The 22,309-nt window shown below is 37.0% G+C and overlaps 1 protein-coding gene across 1 annotated transcript; it reads right to left on the bottom strand.

Annotated features, from left to right (window-relative positions):
• Positions 1–738: 738 nt before the first annotated feature.
• On the bottom strand, positions 739–21,445 carry LOC135156149 (retinoid-inducible serine carboxypeptidase-like). The gene is made up of 13 exons (XM_064107638.1): positions 21,163–21,445; positions 16,634–16,800; positions 15,499–15,588; positions 14,414–14,569; positions 14,025–14,099; positions 11,975–12,047; positions 10,839–10,876; positions 10,132–10,260; positions 8,054–8,132; positions 6,363–6,473; positions 5,686–5,748; positions 4,295–4,536; positions 739–3,607 (listed from the first exon to the last, which is right to left on the bottom strand). Exons 1-13 carry the CDS (start codon positions 21,227–21,229, stop codon positions 3,548–3,550), a joined length of 1,350 nt encoding a protein of 449 aa, XP_063963708.1. The 5' UTR covers positions 21,230–21,445; the 3' UTR covers positions 739–3,547.
• Between the last annotated feature and the right edge of the window lie 864 nt (positions 21,446–22,309).

The raw sequence follows: 22,309 nt of genomic DNA, 5'->3' as shown, positions 1-22,309 counted from the left end.
TCATTGTCAAGTGAAACTAATATAAATTCCTTCCTGAACATGTGGAATTGGCATTGTTTTAGCATTTTGTGGTTCAAACAAGTTTGTCCTTATTGTCAAATCTGTAAAAAATGAAATATTGTATAATTCAAACAATAAAAAAAAACAGTGAGTGAGGGACATCATCGACTGTCTCATTTGCATGTCACTGAGTTGTGCATTTTACTTTTACATTTTACTTTTACGAAACTTTAAAATGTCATAACTTTCTTAATTTACATCCGATTTTAAATGAAATTGTTAGCGTTATGCTTGTTTGATTTTTCTCTATTTATTCAAATCAACATTTTTCTTGGGTGGACATGACCTTTAAGAGCTGCTGTAGGGATAAAAACATAACGGCATATATGGACTGCAACCGTATTTGATAAGGGGGAGATGACCCAAATATGATATCATTTTTTCTCAATTAATTACAGGATAATTAGATATAATTATTTTTAGCCCAGAGTACCTTAATTGAGGTTCAGAATAAGGGTCAGTATGTAAAAGATCAATATAATAGGTCCATGAGTTTCAAAACTCATTAATATTTCCCCATAATGCCTAAAGTTGGGTAGCTCTTCCAGATGACAATGAAAATAATACTTCTGATAACAAGAATTAAGTGATGTGATAAAATCAAACCTTTCTCAAAAATACATGCAATTTGATGCGATGATGTGATAACTGACATAAAACTTTCATTGAAACATATGATTCTCAGTTTTGACCAGATCTTTATTTTTGAAAAATAATTGAATTGCATACATTAGATAACTTTTTTTCCACACAATAAGGAGTGTTACAAAAATAAAAACATCCTGATTGAACATATTCAAGTTACAATATACATATACATGTATTCCCAAACATTTATCTACATTCATTGTTTTTTATTCATAATTATAAGACATATAGCCTATGTGACTTTTTTTAAGCATTAAAAATAGGTTTCCAACATTGTTTATTGACAAATTCACACAGCTGTTTCAATTTACATTTCATTTGAATATAAAAATAAGTATAGCATGAATCAATCTCCATACGTGTACATATCACATTCAAAATACAAGTGAATAATTCTTCTTTGAAACATACAACATCTAAGTTCTCAGTACTGATCTTCCAAAAGGGTTAAGTACAGTATTGTACAATACAGTAAATGCAAACACCTCTCTTTAGCAGACAATGTACAGAAGCAATATAAACTGAAAAAGATCAAATATTTGAAGCAAGATGCTCTAAATAAGAAAGTTAAAAACTTTGCTTTATGTTGGCACAATAAAAAACACAATAAAACGATGAACAAAGTCATGACGTGAAATACTTGTGGTGGCATCATTTACACAAAAAACATATATACTCAGGGCACACTTTCCTTAAAGGAGAATGAAACTCTTGGAGCAAGTTAGCTTTTGTGAAAGCAGAAAAATCAAAGAATAAGATCAACAAAAGTTTGAGTAAAATAGGACTAGCAATAGAAGAGTTATGAGCATTTGAATGTTGAGATCACTAATGCTATGGAGATCCTCCAATTGGCAATGTGACCAAGATCTATGATGTCACAGATGAACAACTCTCCCCTTTTGGACACTGAAAATATACCCCAAAACATATCTTTTTGCTCATTATAATCATATGACAAACAATTCATCAATGATATAATGTTGTGAAACCTCTGTACTTGTCCTCTCATAAAGAGAACACCTCACCTTGTGATAGACTCTATAAAAGTGAGAATATAAGTGAAATAAGTACTAAAGTAATGAGGGAGTTGTACGTGTGTGACATCACAGATCTTGGTCGCATTGCCAATGGGAGGATCTACATGGCATCAGTGATCTCAATATTCAAATGCTCATAACTTTCTTATTATTCATTCAATCTTCCTCAAACTTTCAACAATATGTTTCTTTGATTTTTCTCTTTGATATGGATTCAGCTGGTTTCAAGGGTTTCATTCTCCTTTAAGTTTACTTGAGTAACTCTGTGGAGGTTTGCAAAAATCTGAGCCATTGGGCCCTTGATACTGTCAGTGTACTGTATGTAATAATTCTTCAAGAGGAAAAACAGCAAAAATTTTTTATTTATAAGCATTTCATGCTTCACAATATTAAGATTAAACAAGTGATTTTCCCTTCAAAGCTAGTATTAACCTTACCCATTGACTACTGGAACTGTTTGGGCCATCTACAAAACGTCTGAGAGATGGATGAATTCAGTAGTCAACGGATTAAGCATTCATGTAAGCTTGAAAGGAATGTCAAGCTTTATTAAGGATCCATTTTTTTTTTACCTTTGCAACTTATAGCCTACTGTCGTCATGATTGCAAACCTTGAGGGGTCAGACACAAATCACCAATTTCTTTTTAGCTCATTTGTTGCTTGATTGATAAATAATAATTTTATTCATTAATTTAAAAAAAAACTATCGTATGACAAGAGTAGCCTCTGCTATTTATAACAAGTTTAATGATATAGGGCTCAGATCGCTACATCTAAGTATCTACTTCTAACTGACATTATTTAAACAACAGAGGGTGTATTTTAGTAGAGCAATGTAGGTTGAATGCTAAGCAGAAGCCAACAAAAAAAATAATTGTAAAAGTATATAAACCAAAATATAAAGATTCACAAAGACTGATTACTACAGAGATAACCAACAAGGCTATTGTATTTCAGCTGAAGCATCTTTTTAAAAAAGTTTATGCTGTATCATTTACAAATAATCCCAAAAACCAACTATCACAGGAGCTTTTTGCACCTCACCCCCTTCCATATTTACCATGGTAGCAATGTTCAGCAACCAATCAAAATCAAGGATTCCATGGAAGTTTACCATTGGATAGCTAAGTTTCCATAATAGCATCTTTCAAGCAAGAAAACTCCAGTACTTCACATGAGGTAACATGGAGAAAGACATCATTTTGAGACAAGGAAATCACTCAAACCTGTCCGTTGCTTGTTATCTCGTTTTCCCTCCCAAACTTCCAAAACTAGAAAATGATTTTGGTTAGTACTGTTAACGCAGGTGATACAAAAAATATGTGCAGTCACAATCTTACAATGATGTATTCATGAAAAAAATATACATATTGCATAATAGATTACTTTTACTTCATAGAAAATTGTCACTCATCACTACAGACAGAAGACACAAAATCATGCACAGATTGTCATCCAGTCAATGTTATGACAGTAAAGTGTATACACTTACAGGACTAATAAACATGTATATCATATATGGCACCTTTTCTCCCAAAGAAATCCTTGTAATTAATCCATACCTAGGCATATCGCATAAAAGCTATTTTTATATGGAATCCTTGATTTTGATTGGCTGTTCTTATAGGTTAAGTTACTACGGTAATTATCGTAACTTTACCTATAAAAACAGCCAATCAAAATCAAGGATTCCATGGAGATTACCATTGGATGGTAAAGTTACGGTAATAATCAGCAGACAAACCAAAATCTTACTTTCCAATGATGGTAACGGAATATCCTAGGAGCTGATTTCAAGACTTTACTCCGTGATGACAGCCTTTAACATCATGAGGGCTGCTTCGCCTGCATCAGCTGGAACCTGTAAAAATAAGAATGAACAAAATATCAATTATGTTAATCTCTAGTTCTCTGGCGTTCTCTCTAATCAGTAACGCTCCACTGTTATGTTTGTCCACACCATGATCTGTGTATATTTATAACGCTAGGCACATTGACGTCACAATTGATGAATATGTGATTAATGAACTATAGGTATCAGATGATTTTTACTGTGATCTGCAACTGCAAATCTGATGTGTTATTTCATGAAGCTAATTAGCTGAAAATAATCCTCGGACCCAATTTTTTTTTCAGCAGTGCTGTGAAGTATGACAAATATGATCTCAAGTTTGAACAAATGGGGAAGTGGTTAAGAAATTTTCCTCACACAGATACACAATTTCGGTTTGTTTTTGGTGCTTTAAAAAGAACATTTGCTCCAACATGCTTAATGCCTAATCCTTTTGATTGCGTAATTCACAAGAACTTTCAATTTGGTAAACTTTAAAGCTTGATAGCAAAAAAATCAAGCACATGAACCCATGTTATATTTTGGAATAGTTAGGTGCTAAAGTAACTGTGCAAAATTTGGTGAAAATGACATGGATTTCATTTTAACTGAGGAACGTCTTTAAGGGGTAAATTCTTCTCATCTACGATGAGCCACAATGCAGACATAACCAAAAACCTGCCCCCACGCTGCATATGGCCATGGTTGAGAACATACCATGTGGCCAGCCTTCATTATCCAGAAGAAAGCGAAATTCTCGTGACTCTTGAAGAAATACGCCGTGTCTCCTTCTTTAGACGGGACATACTCCGGCGTCCATCTTGTCGTGTTGAAAGCGGCGAGTCCTGGCCAGGTTAATTTCTGAACCCACAACTCGGTGCCCGGTGTGTCACAGATGAGGTCTAACTGCCCGTTGTAGACAATCACACGTAGACTAGAGTTTGTGATGAGGTCATCAACTGGGTGAGGGATTGAGAAAGGAGAATGTTTCTTCAGAAGAGTTTTTGTCCGACAAGTTGTCAGATCTGACAACTATCCTTGATGTTCATTGGCTAAGAAGTAGTGTAACTATGGTAAGGATGACATGGTACTCATAGGCGGCGGAAGCGGGGGGGGGGGACGGGGGGGACCTGTCCCCCCTAAATTTGAGGTGGGGGGGACGGTCCCCCCACCTCAAATTTAGGTTGATGACTTTTTTTTTTTTTTTTTTTGCTTGTCAAAAATTTTTGCGATCCCCTCCTTAAATTCAGGTTGATAATTTTTTTTTTTTGGGGGGGGGCTTGTCAAATTTTTTCCGTGTCCATCGAAACATTTCAGGTGGGCCCCCCCTAATTTTTTTGGCTTCCGCCGCCAATGATGGTACTTGTCGGATAAAACGTCCGACAAGTCCTTTCATGAAACGCTCCACAGGATTCTTAGCTACTAAATTCCTCTCATTGGCCGAAAGAAGACTTGTCAAGGAAATAAACTGACTTTGGCATGTATTCTGAATTCAGGTTTAATATAAACTCAGGGGCCCGTTTCATAAAGAGTTACAAATGTTGTAACTTTGTCATTATGGCAACTACCATGGTGACATTGATTGTGATTGGCTGCTGAGCCTAGCTGTTACCATGGTAGTTGCCATATTGGCAGAGTTACAACAGTTGTAACTCTTTATGAAACGGGCCACTGTTCTTAAGTTGCTGCTCAACTATGGATAGCCAGTTTAAAATCTCTAACTCTACAGGTACAATCTATCAACTCCTCCGTCACTCGGATCATTCATAACCTTCTGGGAATAATAACTGAATAAGTTTCCTTTGCCAGTATAGCCTAATGAAAGAGCTCTGTAAACATCGGAAATATAAAATGTAAATAAATGTTGACACTTTTGGCTTCTCATAATTTTAACACACAGTTAGACCATGTAATCTAAGTTCAACCTGACTTCAGAATACAAGAAAGGAACACCAGTCATTCATAAAATCACTCTAAATAATACGAACAGCTTTATGAAACACCCACCTGGATTCACACCCACCTTAAAGCTACAGGACCCTACTGGTTTAAAAAAATATATATATACCTCAATTTTTAGAAATGTTGTATTTAGGGTTGGAACTCACCGATATTGATGACAGGTTTCATGAAATCCTCACTCTGTTGGGTGAATACCTCTCCTGACTGACCTATTGAATGGAAATATGGGAAAAGTCAATTAATCTTGAATTATATACATAACTTGAACATGAACTTATAAAGAAAGCATTAATCACAGTTCGTGCAATTTCCTTACCATTAATATAAGATGTAAATATTAAAGGTGGTGGATGCCAAGGTATTCTTTATAGGGGGAGAGAGACAACTTACAGGTGATATAATTATTTTCAATTCAGCACCCCACCCCACTTTTTTCAATAAAAAACATAAAAATAACCATCTGATTGTGTTTTTATCTGGTCACCCCCCCCCCTTTCAAAACCATTTTGCTCTCCCTGCCTTAGCCTTGGACATAACCACTTGTCCAGTTACCATCACTTACAGTCATGCGAATTCCAACAGACTATTCATTCCACTAATTTAAAAATACCAAGGCACTAAGATGATGCAGATATTGCTGAATACAACAGCAATAAAACCATATAAAAACCTGCCCAGAGTTTACATATTCACACTTGCACTATCACTACGTTGTTCTAAAGTTTTAACCAAGAACAATTTACTGTAATACTAATACTAGCTCTGTTTTCCTTCTCATCAATAGAATTGTAACACAGAAATAAAAACCATACCGTTGTCTTACCTCCCCAAACAACGTTATCAGGAATACCAAGCTTCTTCTTGATTGGTCCATTCATGAGCTCGCTCAAGGCATCGTTTGCATACACATCCAAGTGACGACGTCTCAATCGCTCTGAGAGGAGAAAGAAAGAAAGAGAAACCTGGAGAAATGCAATGGATATCAAACATATACATTACATTGCAAGGGCTGATCCAGGATTTTCCAAAAGGGGAGGGCATTTTGTACAGGAAAATTTTGACAATCACCCCTCCCCCCTAAAAAAAAAGGTCTTCACCACCAAATGGAGGTTATTTTGTTCCATGAAAAATATGACAAGCAAAAAAAAAGAAAGGTTCTCACATCTATGCATGATATATTCCACTACAAAATATTTGTTGTGCCTCTCAAAGGGGGGGGGGGCATGGGCTGGATGTGCCCCCCCCCCCGGATCCGCCACTGTTATATTGGTAGGCAGGCTGGAGCCAGGGTATTAATGATAATGTGTGCCATATGAGGTCACTGCAGAAAGGATAGGTATGCTTTAAGTTGGATAATCACTGTTTTTACTACAGTCTAAAAAAAGAAATTATAAAACAAATAATGCACTTGCTCAGTTGTGTGTGATAGTAAATGCTGTGAGAGTTCAGTTTCATTACATGGTGCAGCACACTTGGCCCTTGTCTCATGCACAGTGCAACATCTATCTACCTACCTAACCCTTGCAAGTATTTTCACTTACTCACTCAAATCTGTGCATTACATGTATGTGCATATTGAAGCACCCAACCAATATTTTTCACCTGACAAGTTGTCAGATCACATCCATGACATTTGCCTCATCTACAATTTCTCCACTGTAAATTCCACACTCTAACGGAATCACCAACTTCATCCTTGATTTAACACTATATCCTATCCTAGACCCAACCCTAAATCTAACATTTAAAGACCCTATCGCAAGCCTAACCCTATATCTTAGATGAAATAAAGCCAGGAGTGATTGTCGCCAGAGCAAATGTTTTTGATTTTGATTGACTGAGAAGCACTTTTACCAGGGCAACTGTCAAATAAGACATCCGACAAGCTTTTTCATGATACGATCGCATTAAATCTAAACTGGAATACGATCACACAGAAGATCATAAACACAGATAAGCACATGGGGAGGGTGTGTTATTGTTGCTTGGAAAAAGACCTAACATTTAATAATAAAAATAATAATACATAGAATATGTACAGCATAGTTTCCATCTTAATCAGATGTTCAAGGCACTTCAGAGCAAACTACAGAAAGAGAGACATAAACACATAGCCTTCCAAGACATATGGTTGTCTATAAAATGCACCGTACAGGTACGTCTTCATGTTGCCACTGAAGGTGGTTACAGATGTCTGGGTTTTCAAACCCTGTGGAAGAGAGTTCCACAGGGTCAGCCCTGCGTGAACAAAGGTCCTTTCCTCCCCCATGATTACTTTGAAACCAGAACCAGAAGTTCTTTGGAATGCCATGTTAAATTTGCTATTTTCTCAGCAATTACAATTTTTTTTTCCAGAATCCTTATATGCTTTAATATATCTGTTTAATATACGTGCAGACACCTTGGTGATCATTTGATCAGATTCTGTAAAAAACTCATTTTGAAATTGTTACCACAATGAATTGACACTTGTGTTTCAGTTAACAGATTAATAATATCAAGAAAGGAACATACCGATGGGAGAGCCACCCTTTGCAGCTTGGTCGGGAACATTGTGTTCCAAGATGTTATAGAAATTCACATCATCGGAGTACTATTCACAAATGGAAGTAAAGAGGAAAAATCATATTATTAAAATCAAGAGCAAGATCATCTTTGAATATAGATATGTATAGTCTTTGATTACTTGCTTGTATAAGTTTGTTGGTTACAGATATTCATGGAAGTTAGAATCTTTGTCCAGGCTTCAAATTTAAATCAATTAATTTAGATTTAAGTGTGACCGAGAGTCGCACTTAACTTACAAATTGCATGCGGTACAGTAGGCATTGCCTAATTTGGTCAAATAAGAGGACACATGTTACTGCGTATTAATCAATGGAACCTGTACTTTTTCAAACCATGGCTCAAACCTTTGCGTTCGGGGCTTGGGTCCTGCTGCGGATTGTCAAAACGCAGACAATCGCAGCCAATGGCAACACAACGCAATGAAACTTTGTGGTAAATACACAGACTATTGCAGAGGTCTTGCATTCTAGTTCAGTAGTTTGACATTTTTTCAGCCGCAACTGAACCCAACCAAATCTATACAAGCAAGGACAAGCGGCAAAAAGCAAATCTGATCAAGGACGAGCAAAACGAGCAACAGCGAGCTGCTTAGGCAGGCACTAACAGGGCGTTAGTACTCAATTTTCCAGGACAGACCTCACTTAGCTCACATTACCTTGCTTTACTTTGCGCAACTCTGTACGAGCTCTGACGAACTTATATGCATAAGTGTGATTGCGACCAAAAAAAGTTGCTGCGTAGTATGCTTCTTTAGGCTGCATGATGTTGCTGATAGACTAGGAAGAGATATGGTATAGGTAGTCCAAAACTCACTAGCAGAACTTGCTCTTACCGTCATTTTACCAAACATATGTGAAACAATTCAGATGTCAGTCATTGGTGAGTTGTTAAAACCTTTTATCTCAAAAAAAAATTGAGAACAGTCCACAAAAAGCTGTATTTTAGCATTATAGTAATGGTTGCAACCTCATATAGTAATTCCTGTAGAGAATTCCTTATAGGCAAAAAGATGTTTGCTACTTTTGTAATCACACTACAATAAAGCTTTATCTACACTGTCCTCAAATATTGTTCATGTTGAGGTAATAGATTTTAACTGTACACCAGTGATATGTATATCATTTGTTTGAGTTTTGTGGTAATTATCACTTTATTGGCAAATCTGCACATTAAAGGAATACAATAGGCCCAGGACACTTCCATTTAATGAGAAAATGCAGGGCAATAAAATTCAATACAGAAGAAAAAAACAATTAAGAATATAATACAATAATCATCAAAGTATCACATATTGACAATGATTGAGAGAGAAAAAAAATGGAAACACAGCGGTGCAAACAGCTAGATACACTAGCTGGATTCAACACTGTTGGTGTATAAAAGTGAACATTGTGTAAATAAATAATTTTTTTAAAGGTCAAGTCCACCCAAGAAAAATGTTGATTTAAATGAATGAAGAAAAATCAAACTAGCGTAATGCTGAAAATTTCATCAAAATCGGATGTAAAATAAGTTATGACACTTTAAAGTTTCGCTTATTTTTCACAAAACAGTGATATGCACAATTCAGTGACATGCAAATGAGACAATCGTTGATGTCCTTCACTCACTATTTCTTTTGTTTTTTATTGTTTGAATTATACAATATTTCATTTTATTTTACATATTTGACAATGAGGATAAACTTAACTGAACCATATAGTATTAAGCAATGCTAATTCTGCATGTTCAGTAAAGAATTAATCGTTTTTTCACTTGAAAATGAGGAGAAAATTAGAATACATATTTCATACAATTAAATACAAAAGAAATAGTGAGTGGATATGTCATCAGTCTCCTCATTTGCATACCGACCAGGATGTGCATATAACTGTTTTGTGACATTGAGCAAATTTTTAAAATGTCACAACCTTCTCATTTTACATCCGATTTTGATATAATTTTCAGTGTTGTGCTTGTTGGATTTTTCTCTTTTTATTCAAACCAACTTTTTGTCAGGGTGGACTGAACCTTTGATGGCTAACCTCTTCGATGACTGATTCTGCTTCACCCCAGAGGTTAGTGGCTTGACTGTAGTTGCCTTGGTCAAAAGCTTCTTTGGTTTTCTCAGCTACGTTCTGAACAGCTCCAAAGCCAACAGTATCTAACAAAGACTAACAGTATTTGAAAAATGGGGGGAAAAGGAAAAAGAAATGAAGAACACTTGAGGACAATAGAATGGGTTACGGACATTAACTTTTTTTTATGTGGGGTGATGTTTAAGGTGTTTTCAGACTAAAAATAATTTATTCCTTATTCAGGATTTCTTGCAAAAAACCACTGACATAAAGCCAAGTGGCTAACCTATTGTTGGGGGGGGGGGATGATCTATTGTTTAACCCCCCACTTGAATAGTGTGACGTCACAGATTTACACCCGTGGAAAAAGCAACATATTGAATGGTACATTCCCCAAATATCTTACTTGTAGCACCCCCCCCCCTTCTGACTAATGTATTTTTTATGATTTTCTTTAAGAAGAAAAATGCCCCCCCCCCACCCTGACCAGTCCCACTAATCAGGAATTTCTTTACAAATACTCGTTTAAAAAAACACCATAAAATCTGATAGTTGCACACCACATAACATTAATAGGTGAGGCCCCCCCAGCATTAGACGGTGACTGACACACAATTAAGTTGTTGAGGGGGGGGGGGTCATTTCCCCCACTTAAAAAAAGTTTATATACTCACAGTAGCCCTCAGGTATGGTCCCCAAGTCATCACATAGTCTGAAGTAGATGAGAGAAAATTGAGATGTAGGATACAATAGATTTATACAGAAACAGTGATTGCATGTTCACAGTATAAATGCAAATTCAAGCATTTTAGGATGGTACTTTGATTAAAATGTGTCAAGTTTGCCCCCCCCCCCCCCAAAAAAAAAAAACACAACAGATGTTGTGTGCAATGTGTATTGTACATAAAAATGAGGGTGGATGTATGTAGTGTTTAGCTTTCCATTCATGTGAGGACAATTACTGTTGAACAAAACTTCTGTCAAGTTATTCTACTATCTTGTTTCTTTAAAATCATGTCCACCCAAACAAAAAGATTATTTGAATAAAAAGAGAAAACCAAACAAGCACAACGCTGAAAATTTCATCTAAACCCAATGTAAAATAAGAAAGTTATCATATTTGAAAGTTTTGTTTAATTTCACAAAACAGTTAAATGCACATCCTTGTCGGTATGCAAATGAGGGGACCATTGACACCAGAAACTACATTTCTTTTGTATTTTATATGAAATATGACATGTTTTAATTTTCTCCTAATTGTCATGTGAAACTAAGTTTTACTCCTCCCTGAACATGTGGTACTACCATTGTTTAAACATTTTATGGTTTAGTCAAGTTGGTCCTTATTGTCAAATCTGTAAAACGTGAAATATTGTATAATTCTAACAATAAAAACAAAAGAAATAGTGAGTGTGTGACATTATCTGCTCTTTCATTTGCATATTTTAGTGTTGTGCATACTGCTGTTTGGAAAAAATAAGTGAAAATTAAAAATATGATAACTTTCTTATTTTACATTTTATTTTGACAAAATTTACAGCATTATGCTAGTTTCATTTTTTTTCTATTGATTCAAATCAACTTTTTTTTCTGGGGTGGAATTGACACTTAAACTCCCCAACAGTAGTAGTAGTCATGCTGGTAAGAGAGTTAGTTTTGGTCAGAGTAGTTGTAGCAGCAGCAGCGGTAGTAGGGTAGTAGTAGTAAAAGTAGTAGTAGTAGTATCACCACTTCTCCACCTATGATACTCTTATCATCACTGTTATCATAATCAACCATCAAATTTTATATTCTGACAATGAGCACTTACCTACAGGCGAGATCCAGGAATCTCCCATTGCGAAACCTTTGAAATCAACTTTGACTTTGCCTGCATCAATGGCCTAAAAATAACATAATCAGTGAATCAAAATGCATACAATATCTCCATATATAATGCAGTGCTAATATATTTTTTATACAAACAAAGTTATATAAAATTCAAGTTGAAGTTAAACTGCCAATTATTCAAATATTTTACCCCAAAAAATTATTTAAGTTGCAAATCTATTCCCTGATCAGTTTGCAGTCAAAGCTTGTGTTGTGCATATAGACGTTTTTTTTAAATTAGGTCCTATATATGCTTACTACTGTTCCAAGGCATTTGCCCTGGCGAAAATTATCCGCTATAAATTCCGCTCACTAATTGAATGATTAACTTCATCCCTGGATTTAACACTATACCCTACCCTAAACATTACATAAAAACCTGATGCAACCTTTACCCTAACCCTACACCTTAGACAAAATGAAGCCTGGTGCAAATGTCACAGGAGCCCATGTTAATTGTGTCTAATTCTAACTTATTATTGAAAAATTGAACAGAAAGACTACACTCTCTCACCCATTGCATTTATACCAATTGGTCCAGCAGTGTATACATCCAGATCCTGTCGTGTTTTGTTTCTATTCTTCTAACACTAATTCTAATTTGAAATAGGACTAATATGCTTTTTTACAAGTGCCCATATGGGAGGCCATGTTATTGCATTTATTATCTCCTTGAGTCATCTCTGTATAGAGATTTTAAACGTGTTATCCAAGTTCTGGATTAAAATGTGTAACAACTTATTTTTGTACATTTATTGTTGTATTACTTAAATATAATCAATGAATTCAAATAAACAGTGGGGAATGGATACGACTCATTCAGCACCTGTTTAAAAAAATAATTAGTCTTATTATGGAATATTAAGCAATAAAAAAATACGGAAGAAAGTTTTAAAAAACATGACAAAGGTAAAAGTAGGAAGAACTGCAGTGGATTAATCGTAGTACAGCCAGCATAGGTAACATGTACATGTATGTCAAGCCAATTCCTAACTTACTCCATTCACAGAAAGTTTTGAATAAAAAGCAAGCAGACGAGTTTTCCAAAATAAATTTACTTAAAATAAAATACTATTTGAAAAAGAAGGTGTTTATGCTAAAGTCACACTGCTGAAACCAACCCTAGACCGATCAAATTTGTAACATTATTTCCAAGGGGCTACGGAACAGTTTTGAAAGGGGGAGCCCCCCCCCCCCCCAATTCTGCAGCCCCCATTTCCAATGACACACCATCTGTCTTTTGGGGGGTCTGATTCGTTGGTGTGACTTCAACGTAAGGACAATGATCAATGGCAATGAGAGGTAAAAGAACAACCACAAAACAACCTAAAGTCTGTAAGAATGATTAAACAGGAAACTGTGAGACCTTCTAGGTACATCTGGTCCATTGTTTTCTGTTCCTAGACAGGATATGAATCATATCGTGTGAGCTTCTAACAATAATTTGTAAGAGACAGCCAGTCATTACCCAGTTTTTACATTATTGTGACATATCGCTATGCAAACCTCTCGACATCATATACGAGTGTTACCTACAGTTTCAACCGTTATCTTTTATATGAAATTAAAAAAATACTAGTAGCATGAACTGACATTGACGTAGGTCCCTGGGCACCCCGATCCTGGACTAGTCTTTCTCCTGCATGAGTATTCACCATTAAGGGACAGAGCCTTGTCGATCTGGTGCTGCACAGTGGTTGCCGGGCCCACGATCAATTGGGGCAAATCAATTTTCAGAATATTTGTAAACCGAACAATGAAAATAGGGATTTTTTTTTTAATTGCACAACTGAAAGTTCAGTGAAGTGTCATTGAGCCGATTAACTCATTGCCTACCTGAGTCCAGAGATCCCTGTACGAAGCCTGTGGGGATTACAGAATTAAGCAGTCAACAGGTTAACCCATGAACATACTGGAACTGGCTGGTCCCTATACATGGGTCTATTAGAATCAAGGAACTCAATAGATGTGAATAAAGGGCAATTACTTACCTGAAGAAGCTTTTGACTGAAGGCGGCCGTCATCTTCCCACCATAGGACTCAGAAAATATATAGAAAGGGGTTGTCTATAGGGAGAAAGAAGAACACCATTAGACTTTTGAGCGGATTGACTTCCCCAAGAAATAACAGTGAAATGTATTCACTGTTAATATTTCAAAACCAGATAATTCAAATTTAAAACAGCATTTTCAGAAACCCTTTTTTTTTTACATAATACTTAAGAAAATAATTTCCTCTACCTTGCCTCTAAAATTTTGTTATGAAAATATCAGGCCTTCATAATTTCCCAGGTGCATTCAAAACTAGGATTCCTTGAATTTATATAGGACAGGAAGAAAATGGAATTTATGTCGCATTCAAATATTTATTCATATGGTACCTGAAATTGAGGGAGTTTGTTGAAGAAAGCTGTGATGCAGGTGACCAGATCATCAGCAATCTGGCTGACGTTAGTTGTATAAGCTGAGGAGTCTGTGACATAACTATAACCGGTTCCAACCGGATTGTCGATGAAAAGTACATTAGCGACAGAAACCTGAGGGAAAGGATGATAACACAGAAAAAAAAATCATAATTTATTGATCTATTTTCTGGAATACTATAGTAGAAATAGCTATGGTTTACAGATATGTGGCTATGATATAACTGTAACCAGTTCCAACTGGATTGTCGATAAAAAGTACACTAGCGACAGAAACTTGAAGGGAAGGACGATAGCAGAGTAAAACAAAAGTTTCATAAATTTTTTCTCATTCAATCGTTTTTCCAAAATAGTATTGTAGTAATAGCTATGGCGTACAAACAAGATGTAGTGCAATTACATGAAGTATGTCCTTCCGACCCCCAATATGCAGGACTCTTCCTGAAATGGTTGATCTCTGCGATGTTGTGCTTCATGCGAAAATGTGTTATACTCTAAAATAATCATGGCTTGAGTGGTGTCATGGAATGAAGACAAATGTAGAAAATTGGAGGTTGGTCTTACAAAAAAGTTGATGGAATTATTCAATAATCTTCTTCTTTTGTTGATATTGTTGGCAATCATTCATATTTGACTATTGTCACATTTTTCTAAAATATCATACTCCTCCTCACATAATAAAAGTATTGCAGATTACAAACACCATTTTCAGAGGTTTTTTCATCTGATCAATGTAAGAAAAAAAAGTATAATTTTACTTTTTGCTAAAATTGACATTAAGATCTCATAAAAAGTCAAACGACTATCTTCGACCCAGTTCCAAAACTAGTTGCGCTTTCCATACCCTTTCAAGATGCAATCTTATCAGGTCAGCACGGTACATTGTGCTGATTTTTTTTTCTGTCCGGCCTCGGTAACTTATGCATGGACAAGGGGGGTGCTAGTGTACCGATGCTTATAGATGGGTCATCAGAGTTGGATGGCAAAGATACCATAATAGTAACTTTTATGCAATTGGCTCCAGGAAGAACGTCCAGGCTTACCCAGGTAGTGTTTCTAGGATTCTGGTTGACATCAAGGGGTCCTATCTCCTGGAAATTACCAAATCCTGTAGACGATCCTCCAGGGCCACCCTAAGAGGATGATAGAAAGATAGGTCATCATCAAAATTATTAATAGATGGTTGGATTCAATGGATGGATGGATGGATGGATGGCTGGCTGGCTGGATGAATGCGTTGGTGGGTGGATGGATGGATGGATGGATGGATGGATGGAAGGAAGGAAGGATAGATGAATGGCTAGATGGATGGATGGCTAGATGGATGGATGGATGGATGGATGGATGGATGGATGGATGGATGGATGGGTGGGTGGGTGGATGGATGGCTAGATGGATGGATAGGTGGGTGGGTGGATGGATGGATGGATGGATGGATGGATGGATGGATGGATGGGTGGGTGGATGGATGGATGGATGGATGGATGGATGGATGGATGGATGGGTGGATGCATGGATGGATGGATGGATGGATGGATGGATGGATGGATGGATGGATGGATGGATGGATGGATGGATGGATGGGTGGATGCATGGATGGATGGATGGATGGATGGATGGATGGATGGATGGATGGATGGATGGATGGATGGATGGATGGATGGATGGATGGATGGATGGATGGATGGATGGATGGATGGATGGATGGATGGATGGATGGATGGATGGATGGATGGATGGATGGATGGATGGATGGATGGATGGTGGATGGATGGAAGGATGGATGGTGGATGGATGGAAGGAAGGATGGATTGATGGATGGGTGGGCGATGGATGGATTGATGGATGGATGGGTGATGGATGGATGGATGGATGGATGGGTGATGGATGGATGGATGGATGGATGGATGGGTGATGGATGGATGGATGGATGGGTGGGTGGGTGGATGGATCAATGGATGAATAAAAGAAAGAATGACTATAAAAAAAATAATAATAGCAACAAGAATAATCAACTAGGGGCTTATTTTCATTATTATACTTTGTACAAAATTATGTTATTATGCAATCTTGAACACATAGGCCTACTGGTAGAAAATAAATGTTTAATGTAAATATGTTTATATAAGGAGAGAGGAAGATGTATCTTTAGATAAATGCCTTTCCAAAGCATCTCACCTGTAGCCAGAGAACCAATGGTGTGTCAGAGTTGAAAGGTTGTTGGGTTGAATAGTAGAGCCACCAGAACATGTTTGCATTGGGTCGGACACTAACGTAACCCCAGTCCTGCTTCGGTTCCTTGTAACCATGCTTGCAATCACCGATACAATTATTAGATGGGGCAGCTACAAGAAAAAGTGTTATCAAATTTTTAAAAAGTCAAGTCCATCCCCCAAAATGTTGATTTACTTAAAAAGAGAAAAATCAAGCTAGCATAATGCTGAAAATTTTATTACAATTGGATGTAAAATAAGAAAGTTATGACATTTTAGATTTTTGCTTATTTTTCACAAAATAGTGATATGCACAACTCAGTGAAATGCAAATAGACAGTCGATGATGTCTCTCACTCACTATTTTTTTTTTTTAATCAAACGAAAATTAAAAATTTCATTACTTTCTTATTCTACATCCGATTTTGATGAAATTATCAGTGTTATGCTTGTTGGATTATTCTCTTTCTATTCAAATCAACTTTTTGATGGGGTGGACTTGTCCTTTAAAGGTATACAAATTATTAAAATAAGTTGTTCATATATGATAATACCGCAATACTAAAGCATTATTGTGGAAATGCACATCAGAAGCAGTTCAACAAAGAGCCGCTAGATTCAGCTGTAAAGATCACAGGAAAACCAGTAGTGTTTCCCAGATGCTGAAGTCACTTGAATGAAAATCTCTCGAAGAAAGAAAAGCTATCTCAAGATTTACACTTCAATATAAATCTGTAAATCACAGTGCTTCAATCAATGTAGATCGACACCTAACAATTCCCCCTTATAATTCTGTGAAGACACGGAAATCATCAGCAATGTCTTTCTCCCGACCAACAACCAAAACAGGACTGTTTTGAATACTCTTTCCTTCCCAGGACTATGGCAGAATGGAATCTACTACCAGTAGACTTTATACATAAAGCTAAATCGGTTGATAGTTTTAAGACAAGGTTAAGCAAAATTCAATTGTCTACTTTTGTCCGGGGGGCACATCAATAATTCAAATTCATCACTAGCCACACACGCCTGCATGCAGCAATTATATTCCAATTGAGGAGTTTGACTACAGTACCAGGAAGAAGAAGTGAAAACTCCCTCCCCCCAAAAAAAATAAAACAACAACACTGGTTTTAGGGAATAAGAGTTTAGATCCAGATTTAACTTTAGTAATAGTGATCGATGTGTGCTGAGCTGATTAGGTTCCAATTATGACTAGATGCCTTTATTTTGATGCATAATTTCAACAGGCAAAATAACCTAAAAATCTACTGACAAAAATATACACAGCCAAGGCATTAGTATATTTTTAACATTTTTTTTTCCTTTTAATTCTCCTCGTACACAGATGGCTCGCTATCGTGCAGCCACCATTAGGGGGTTAACAATGCAAAATCCCCCCGATGAGGCTCATCGATTTTTGTCTTTATTTCATAAAAATGTATAAAAAAGAACTGTACCAAAATAAAGATTATTATTCCGTTTTGGCCTGAAATGCACCAAAACAGGGAAAAATAAACTTAAAAGGGGAAAAAACAGTGACTTACTTCTGCAGTCCCGAACTTAATACATAAACATATGGCCATCGAGTCCCTGTACTGATCGAGCTACAACTTTGGTCTCTGTATTTGGTGAGTGGAGCCAACGGAGTTCAGCAGAACAACCAACATAACAGAGACCGAAGCTTTTGGTCTAATACCTTGCACTAGTGTGAGTGCCAAGGCACAGGGGAGTAGAATCATTGAGACGGATGAAAATGGCACAGAACTGGAAGCCTGACTGCTGGGATCCACAGCACTCTTCCAGAATCTCGGGTAATCTCGTGATGTTGGATGAATTGTATATTTTCCCCCCATAAAATCCCACCTTTGTCATTCGGAATATCAGATAGAGTTCACGGTCTCGAAGTTCGGGTAGGTGGAGCGTAGTGTAGCGGTAGTGAAGTGGAGTGGAGCCTACACGAACTTCGCTCGAGGTAGGGTAAAGGTACTAAAGGTAAATAAATTTTAATGTGGCTTGACTTGGGTTGGAAATTGGTCGGTGTCTTGGCTCTTGCCTTGCCCCTGGCCTTGGCGTTGGGTTGTGGTGTGTGTAGAATCTACTACTAGACGGGAATAACTGTCGTTTCTGGGGATTTATTTAATGTAAACCAACGTAGTTCAGCAGAACAACCGAATGAAGCACCCATGTTGGTCTCAGCAACCTTGTTCATTGAACGAGTGTCTCGTACAAGCATACAGGGACCTGGGAACGATTTTTTCAGTGGGGGTGTTGAAATCTCTCCTGAAAGGTGGGGGGGGGGACACAATTGAGTGTTCCATTGTTCTTTTATACACACACACACCTCTAGGGGTACCACATGGCACAAACACACACCCACACATACATACATATATGACAGTCACTTCTTAGCTTTATTCTTATAAAAGAACATAGATATATAATTAGATAATTCGAGCGTGAAGCGCGAGCTATTCTTTTTTTTTTTGGGGGGGGGTAATTTAATGTATTTTGTCCTGAAAATTGAACATTTTGAGCAATGTTTGTGGTCCTGAACAATATGCGTGTAACAAATGATAACTGCGAGTGCGATCAGCGAGAGCAGATATTTCTCATATACGCTCTGGCCTGATTGAAAGGGATGTGTTTTTAGGACTGTTTGCAGTTACCCATGAAGACGATAAATATATGAACAATCAAATAATGCGAGGGCGAAGCGCGAGCTGAAAAATTTGACATTCCGACCTAAATACTGGAAATTCTAAGCACTTTTCTAATCATGAACAGGATAGGTATATAGCTATTCCATTGATGCAAGCGCAAAGCGCGAGCGGAAACAAAATTGAGATTTCAGACCTAAAAATGGGACATTCTATTCATGTTTTGTAAATCAAGAAAATGATGGGTAATTGGATATCTTCCTACATTAAAAATGTGAGCGCAAAGCGCAAATCGCAAGCAGAAAATGTTGTTATTGTGATCTGAAACTTTAAAATTTAAGCACGTTTAAAGGGGTACTCCATACCGAATGTAATATGGTTTAAACAGATAAAGAAAAATCAGACAAACAAGAGAATAAAGATTTGATCAAAATCAGACAAGGAATATCAAAGTTTTTGCATTTTAAAGATTAGCATTATTCCGGTGAAACGGTTTTAGGCATGTCTTCATTAATATTCAATGAGCAAAACTGATGATGTCATATCCCCATGACTTGTTCTTTTGTATTCTATTAGTATTATATAAAATTAGGTTTATTCAATATTTTCCCTTCAAAAACCAAAACAGTACAATTGACAACTGATTTGGTCCATTAGATATTCTTTGCTGCAACTTATTTCATTATAAGGAAGACATATCATTCACACTGGTAATAAAAAAGTGAAACAATTTGATTCCATGTAATAGCATAAGAAAAAGGATAGTGGGGATGTGACATTATCAACCCACCTATTATATATTCATGACGACATGCATATCGCCATTTTCACAAAATATTGCTAAACTTTAAAATCATATAACTTAACTGTTTGTTATCAGATTTTGATTTAAAAAAATTATTTCGATAAAATGTATATGATATGAATATTTCAAGCCCAGAGTACCCCCCCCCCCGCAAAAAAAAAGCTTCGTAAACATGCGTGCGCGTGTTTAGATTCAGACCTAGGTATCTGGGCATTTTCAATACATTTTTTTATTATAAAAATGAAATAATACGAGCACGAAGCACAAGCAGAAAATATTTGATATTCTGATCTGAGAAAGGGTGAATTTAAACACTATTTCAAGTATCGGAAAATTCTGAAGTGAGGGGGGGGGGGGTTCTACAAAACGTCACTCATTTTCATTACATTTCTGTCATTTATCATACCTACCACCACTCATCCTACGAACGAGGTTATAATATATGCCTACCACTAGCTTTCCAGGAGGTGATGCCTATGGAATATAACACATGCAGCACCCCCAAATTTTTTGGGTGCTTCAGCACCCCTGCTTCCCAGGGCCATGGGCAGGGCGAAAATAAGACTGTGATGAGTGTGAAATTTGATTTCTATTGTCTGACTTGATATTGTTTATACAAAACACGGGCGGTCAGGCGCACGCACACTTGATTCGACATAAAACTTGGAAGTTTCAAGTACAACCACACCCATGTCCCTCCCTGCTATCGAGTAGTGTGTATGGTTATCACGTATCACGCGCGACCACGTCTGTATCGGAGTGCCGGAGCTTGATTGAGTCGCGTTAGGAGGAATAAATGTTATTAGAATATGTGAAAGATACTAGTAAATAATTTGTGATTGTCGGATGTGATAATTATGTACATTATAACATATTTAAAAAATACAGGGGGTAACCTGATCTCGTGGGGGTGCTGCCTTTGGAAAATAATACACGCAGCACCCCCCAGAAAAATTTCTGGGGGTGCTTCAGCACCCCCGCTTCCCAGGACAGTCCATGAATCACACAACCACAGTAATTTTGACTTACCATTCACTAATTGAATCAGCAAAACTATGATGACGACCATGCTAGGCCTAGGTAAAAGTAGATTCATTTTGACGGGTTATCAGAGAATACAATCGATGGATACTATCGAAACGTTACAGGACAAGATGAAACTGATTGATTGTTACGATGTGCATGAATTATCACAAATCTTCCGGCTTGAATTGACTGCATCAGCGCACAACTGCCGCTCTGCCTCTGCATGCATCATGTGTTAAAATTGCCGATCAGGTGACCGCTCTTCGAGTCATATGACCACAACAATATAGCCACGCCCCCATACAATCAACTTGCCCCAATGCCATGAACATGATTTCGATGAAATCACTTCTTTCCGATTGCTTGTTGGGCATCACTAGCGTACCTACGGGGGGGGGGGGGGGGGACAGAGGGGGCAGACTGCACCCCCTGACGAGTCACAACCCATGCAAGGGACATATCCCTGCCCCCCCTGACGAGTCTTGAAGACCTTTTTTTTTTTTTTTGCTTGTCAAATTTTTTGGCGGACGAATTTGCCCCCCCCCCTGTGAAAAATCCTTGGTACGCCACTGTTGGGCATTATTACTAGGGTATTTTATTACATTTACTTGTAGTTACAATATTGGATGATAAGTTACACGTAGCCTATATAGGCCTACTATGTCGTTTATAGGCCATACACAATCACAATGGTATAGGGCCTAGTAGGCCTATCATAAAAATACAAATATGTAGGCCGAGGGGGCCTACCTAATGCATTTTTCAAGATCGTAATTTCGTCGGATTTCCAATTATCTGACTGACAGGACTGCTAGAACTTTAGCTTTCCTCAACCTTATGAAAGAAATTAAAATTCAGTTCTATGTAGAAAACACGATCTTAAAATGATAATAATGTATTGATACAGATGCGTAATATATTGATTTAGAAACATTTTTGGTCACTATTATGGTTGGAGAAGATACATTGTGTTCTTAATGGTCAAAATGATGGTAGGCATAAATTGCTTTGTCGATTGAGAATTCAGTAAACTGCTCAAGGCTTAATGACCAATTTAATTCAACTCTTGTGAAATATGATGAATTTAGGATCGGACATGTGTATTATGGGGAAAAATCATTGAACTCAAAGTTTCATTTTAAAAATATTA

This window comes from Lytechinus pictus, chromosome 12 (assembly GCF_037042905.1).
Source record: "Lytechinus pictus isolate F3 Inbred chromosome 12, Lp3.0, whole genome shotgun sequence".
Lineage (NCBI taxonomy): Eukaryota > Metazoa > Echinodermata > Echinoidea > Temnopleuroida > Toxopneustidae > Lytechinus > Lytechinus pictus.
The sequence above is the reverse complement of the archived record's forward strand: the minus strand, read 5'-3'. Positions and strand labels throughout refer to the sequence as shown.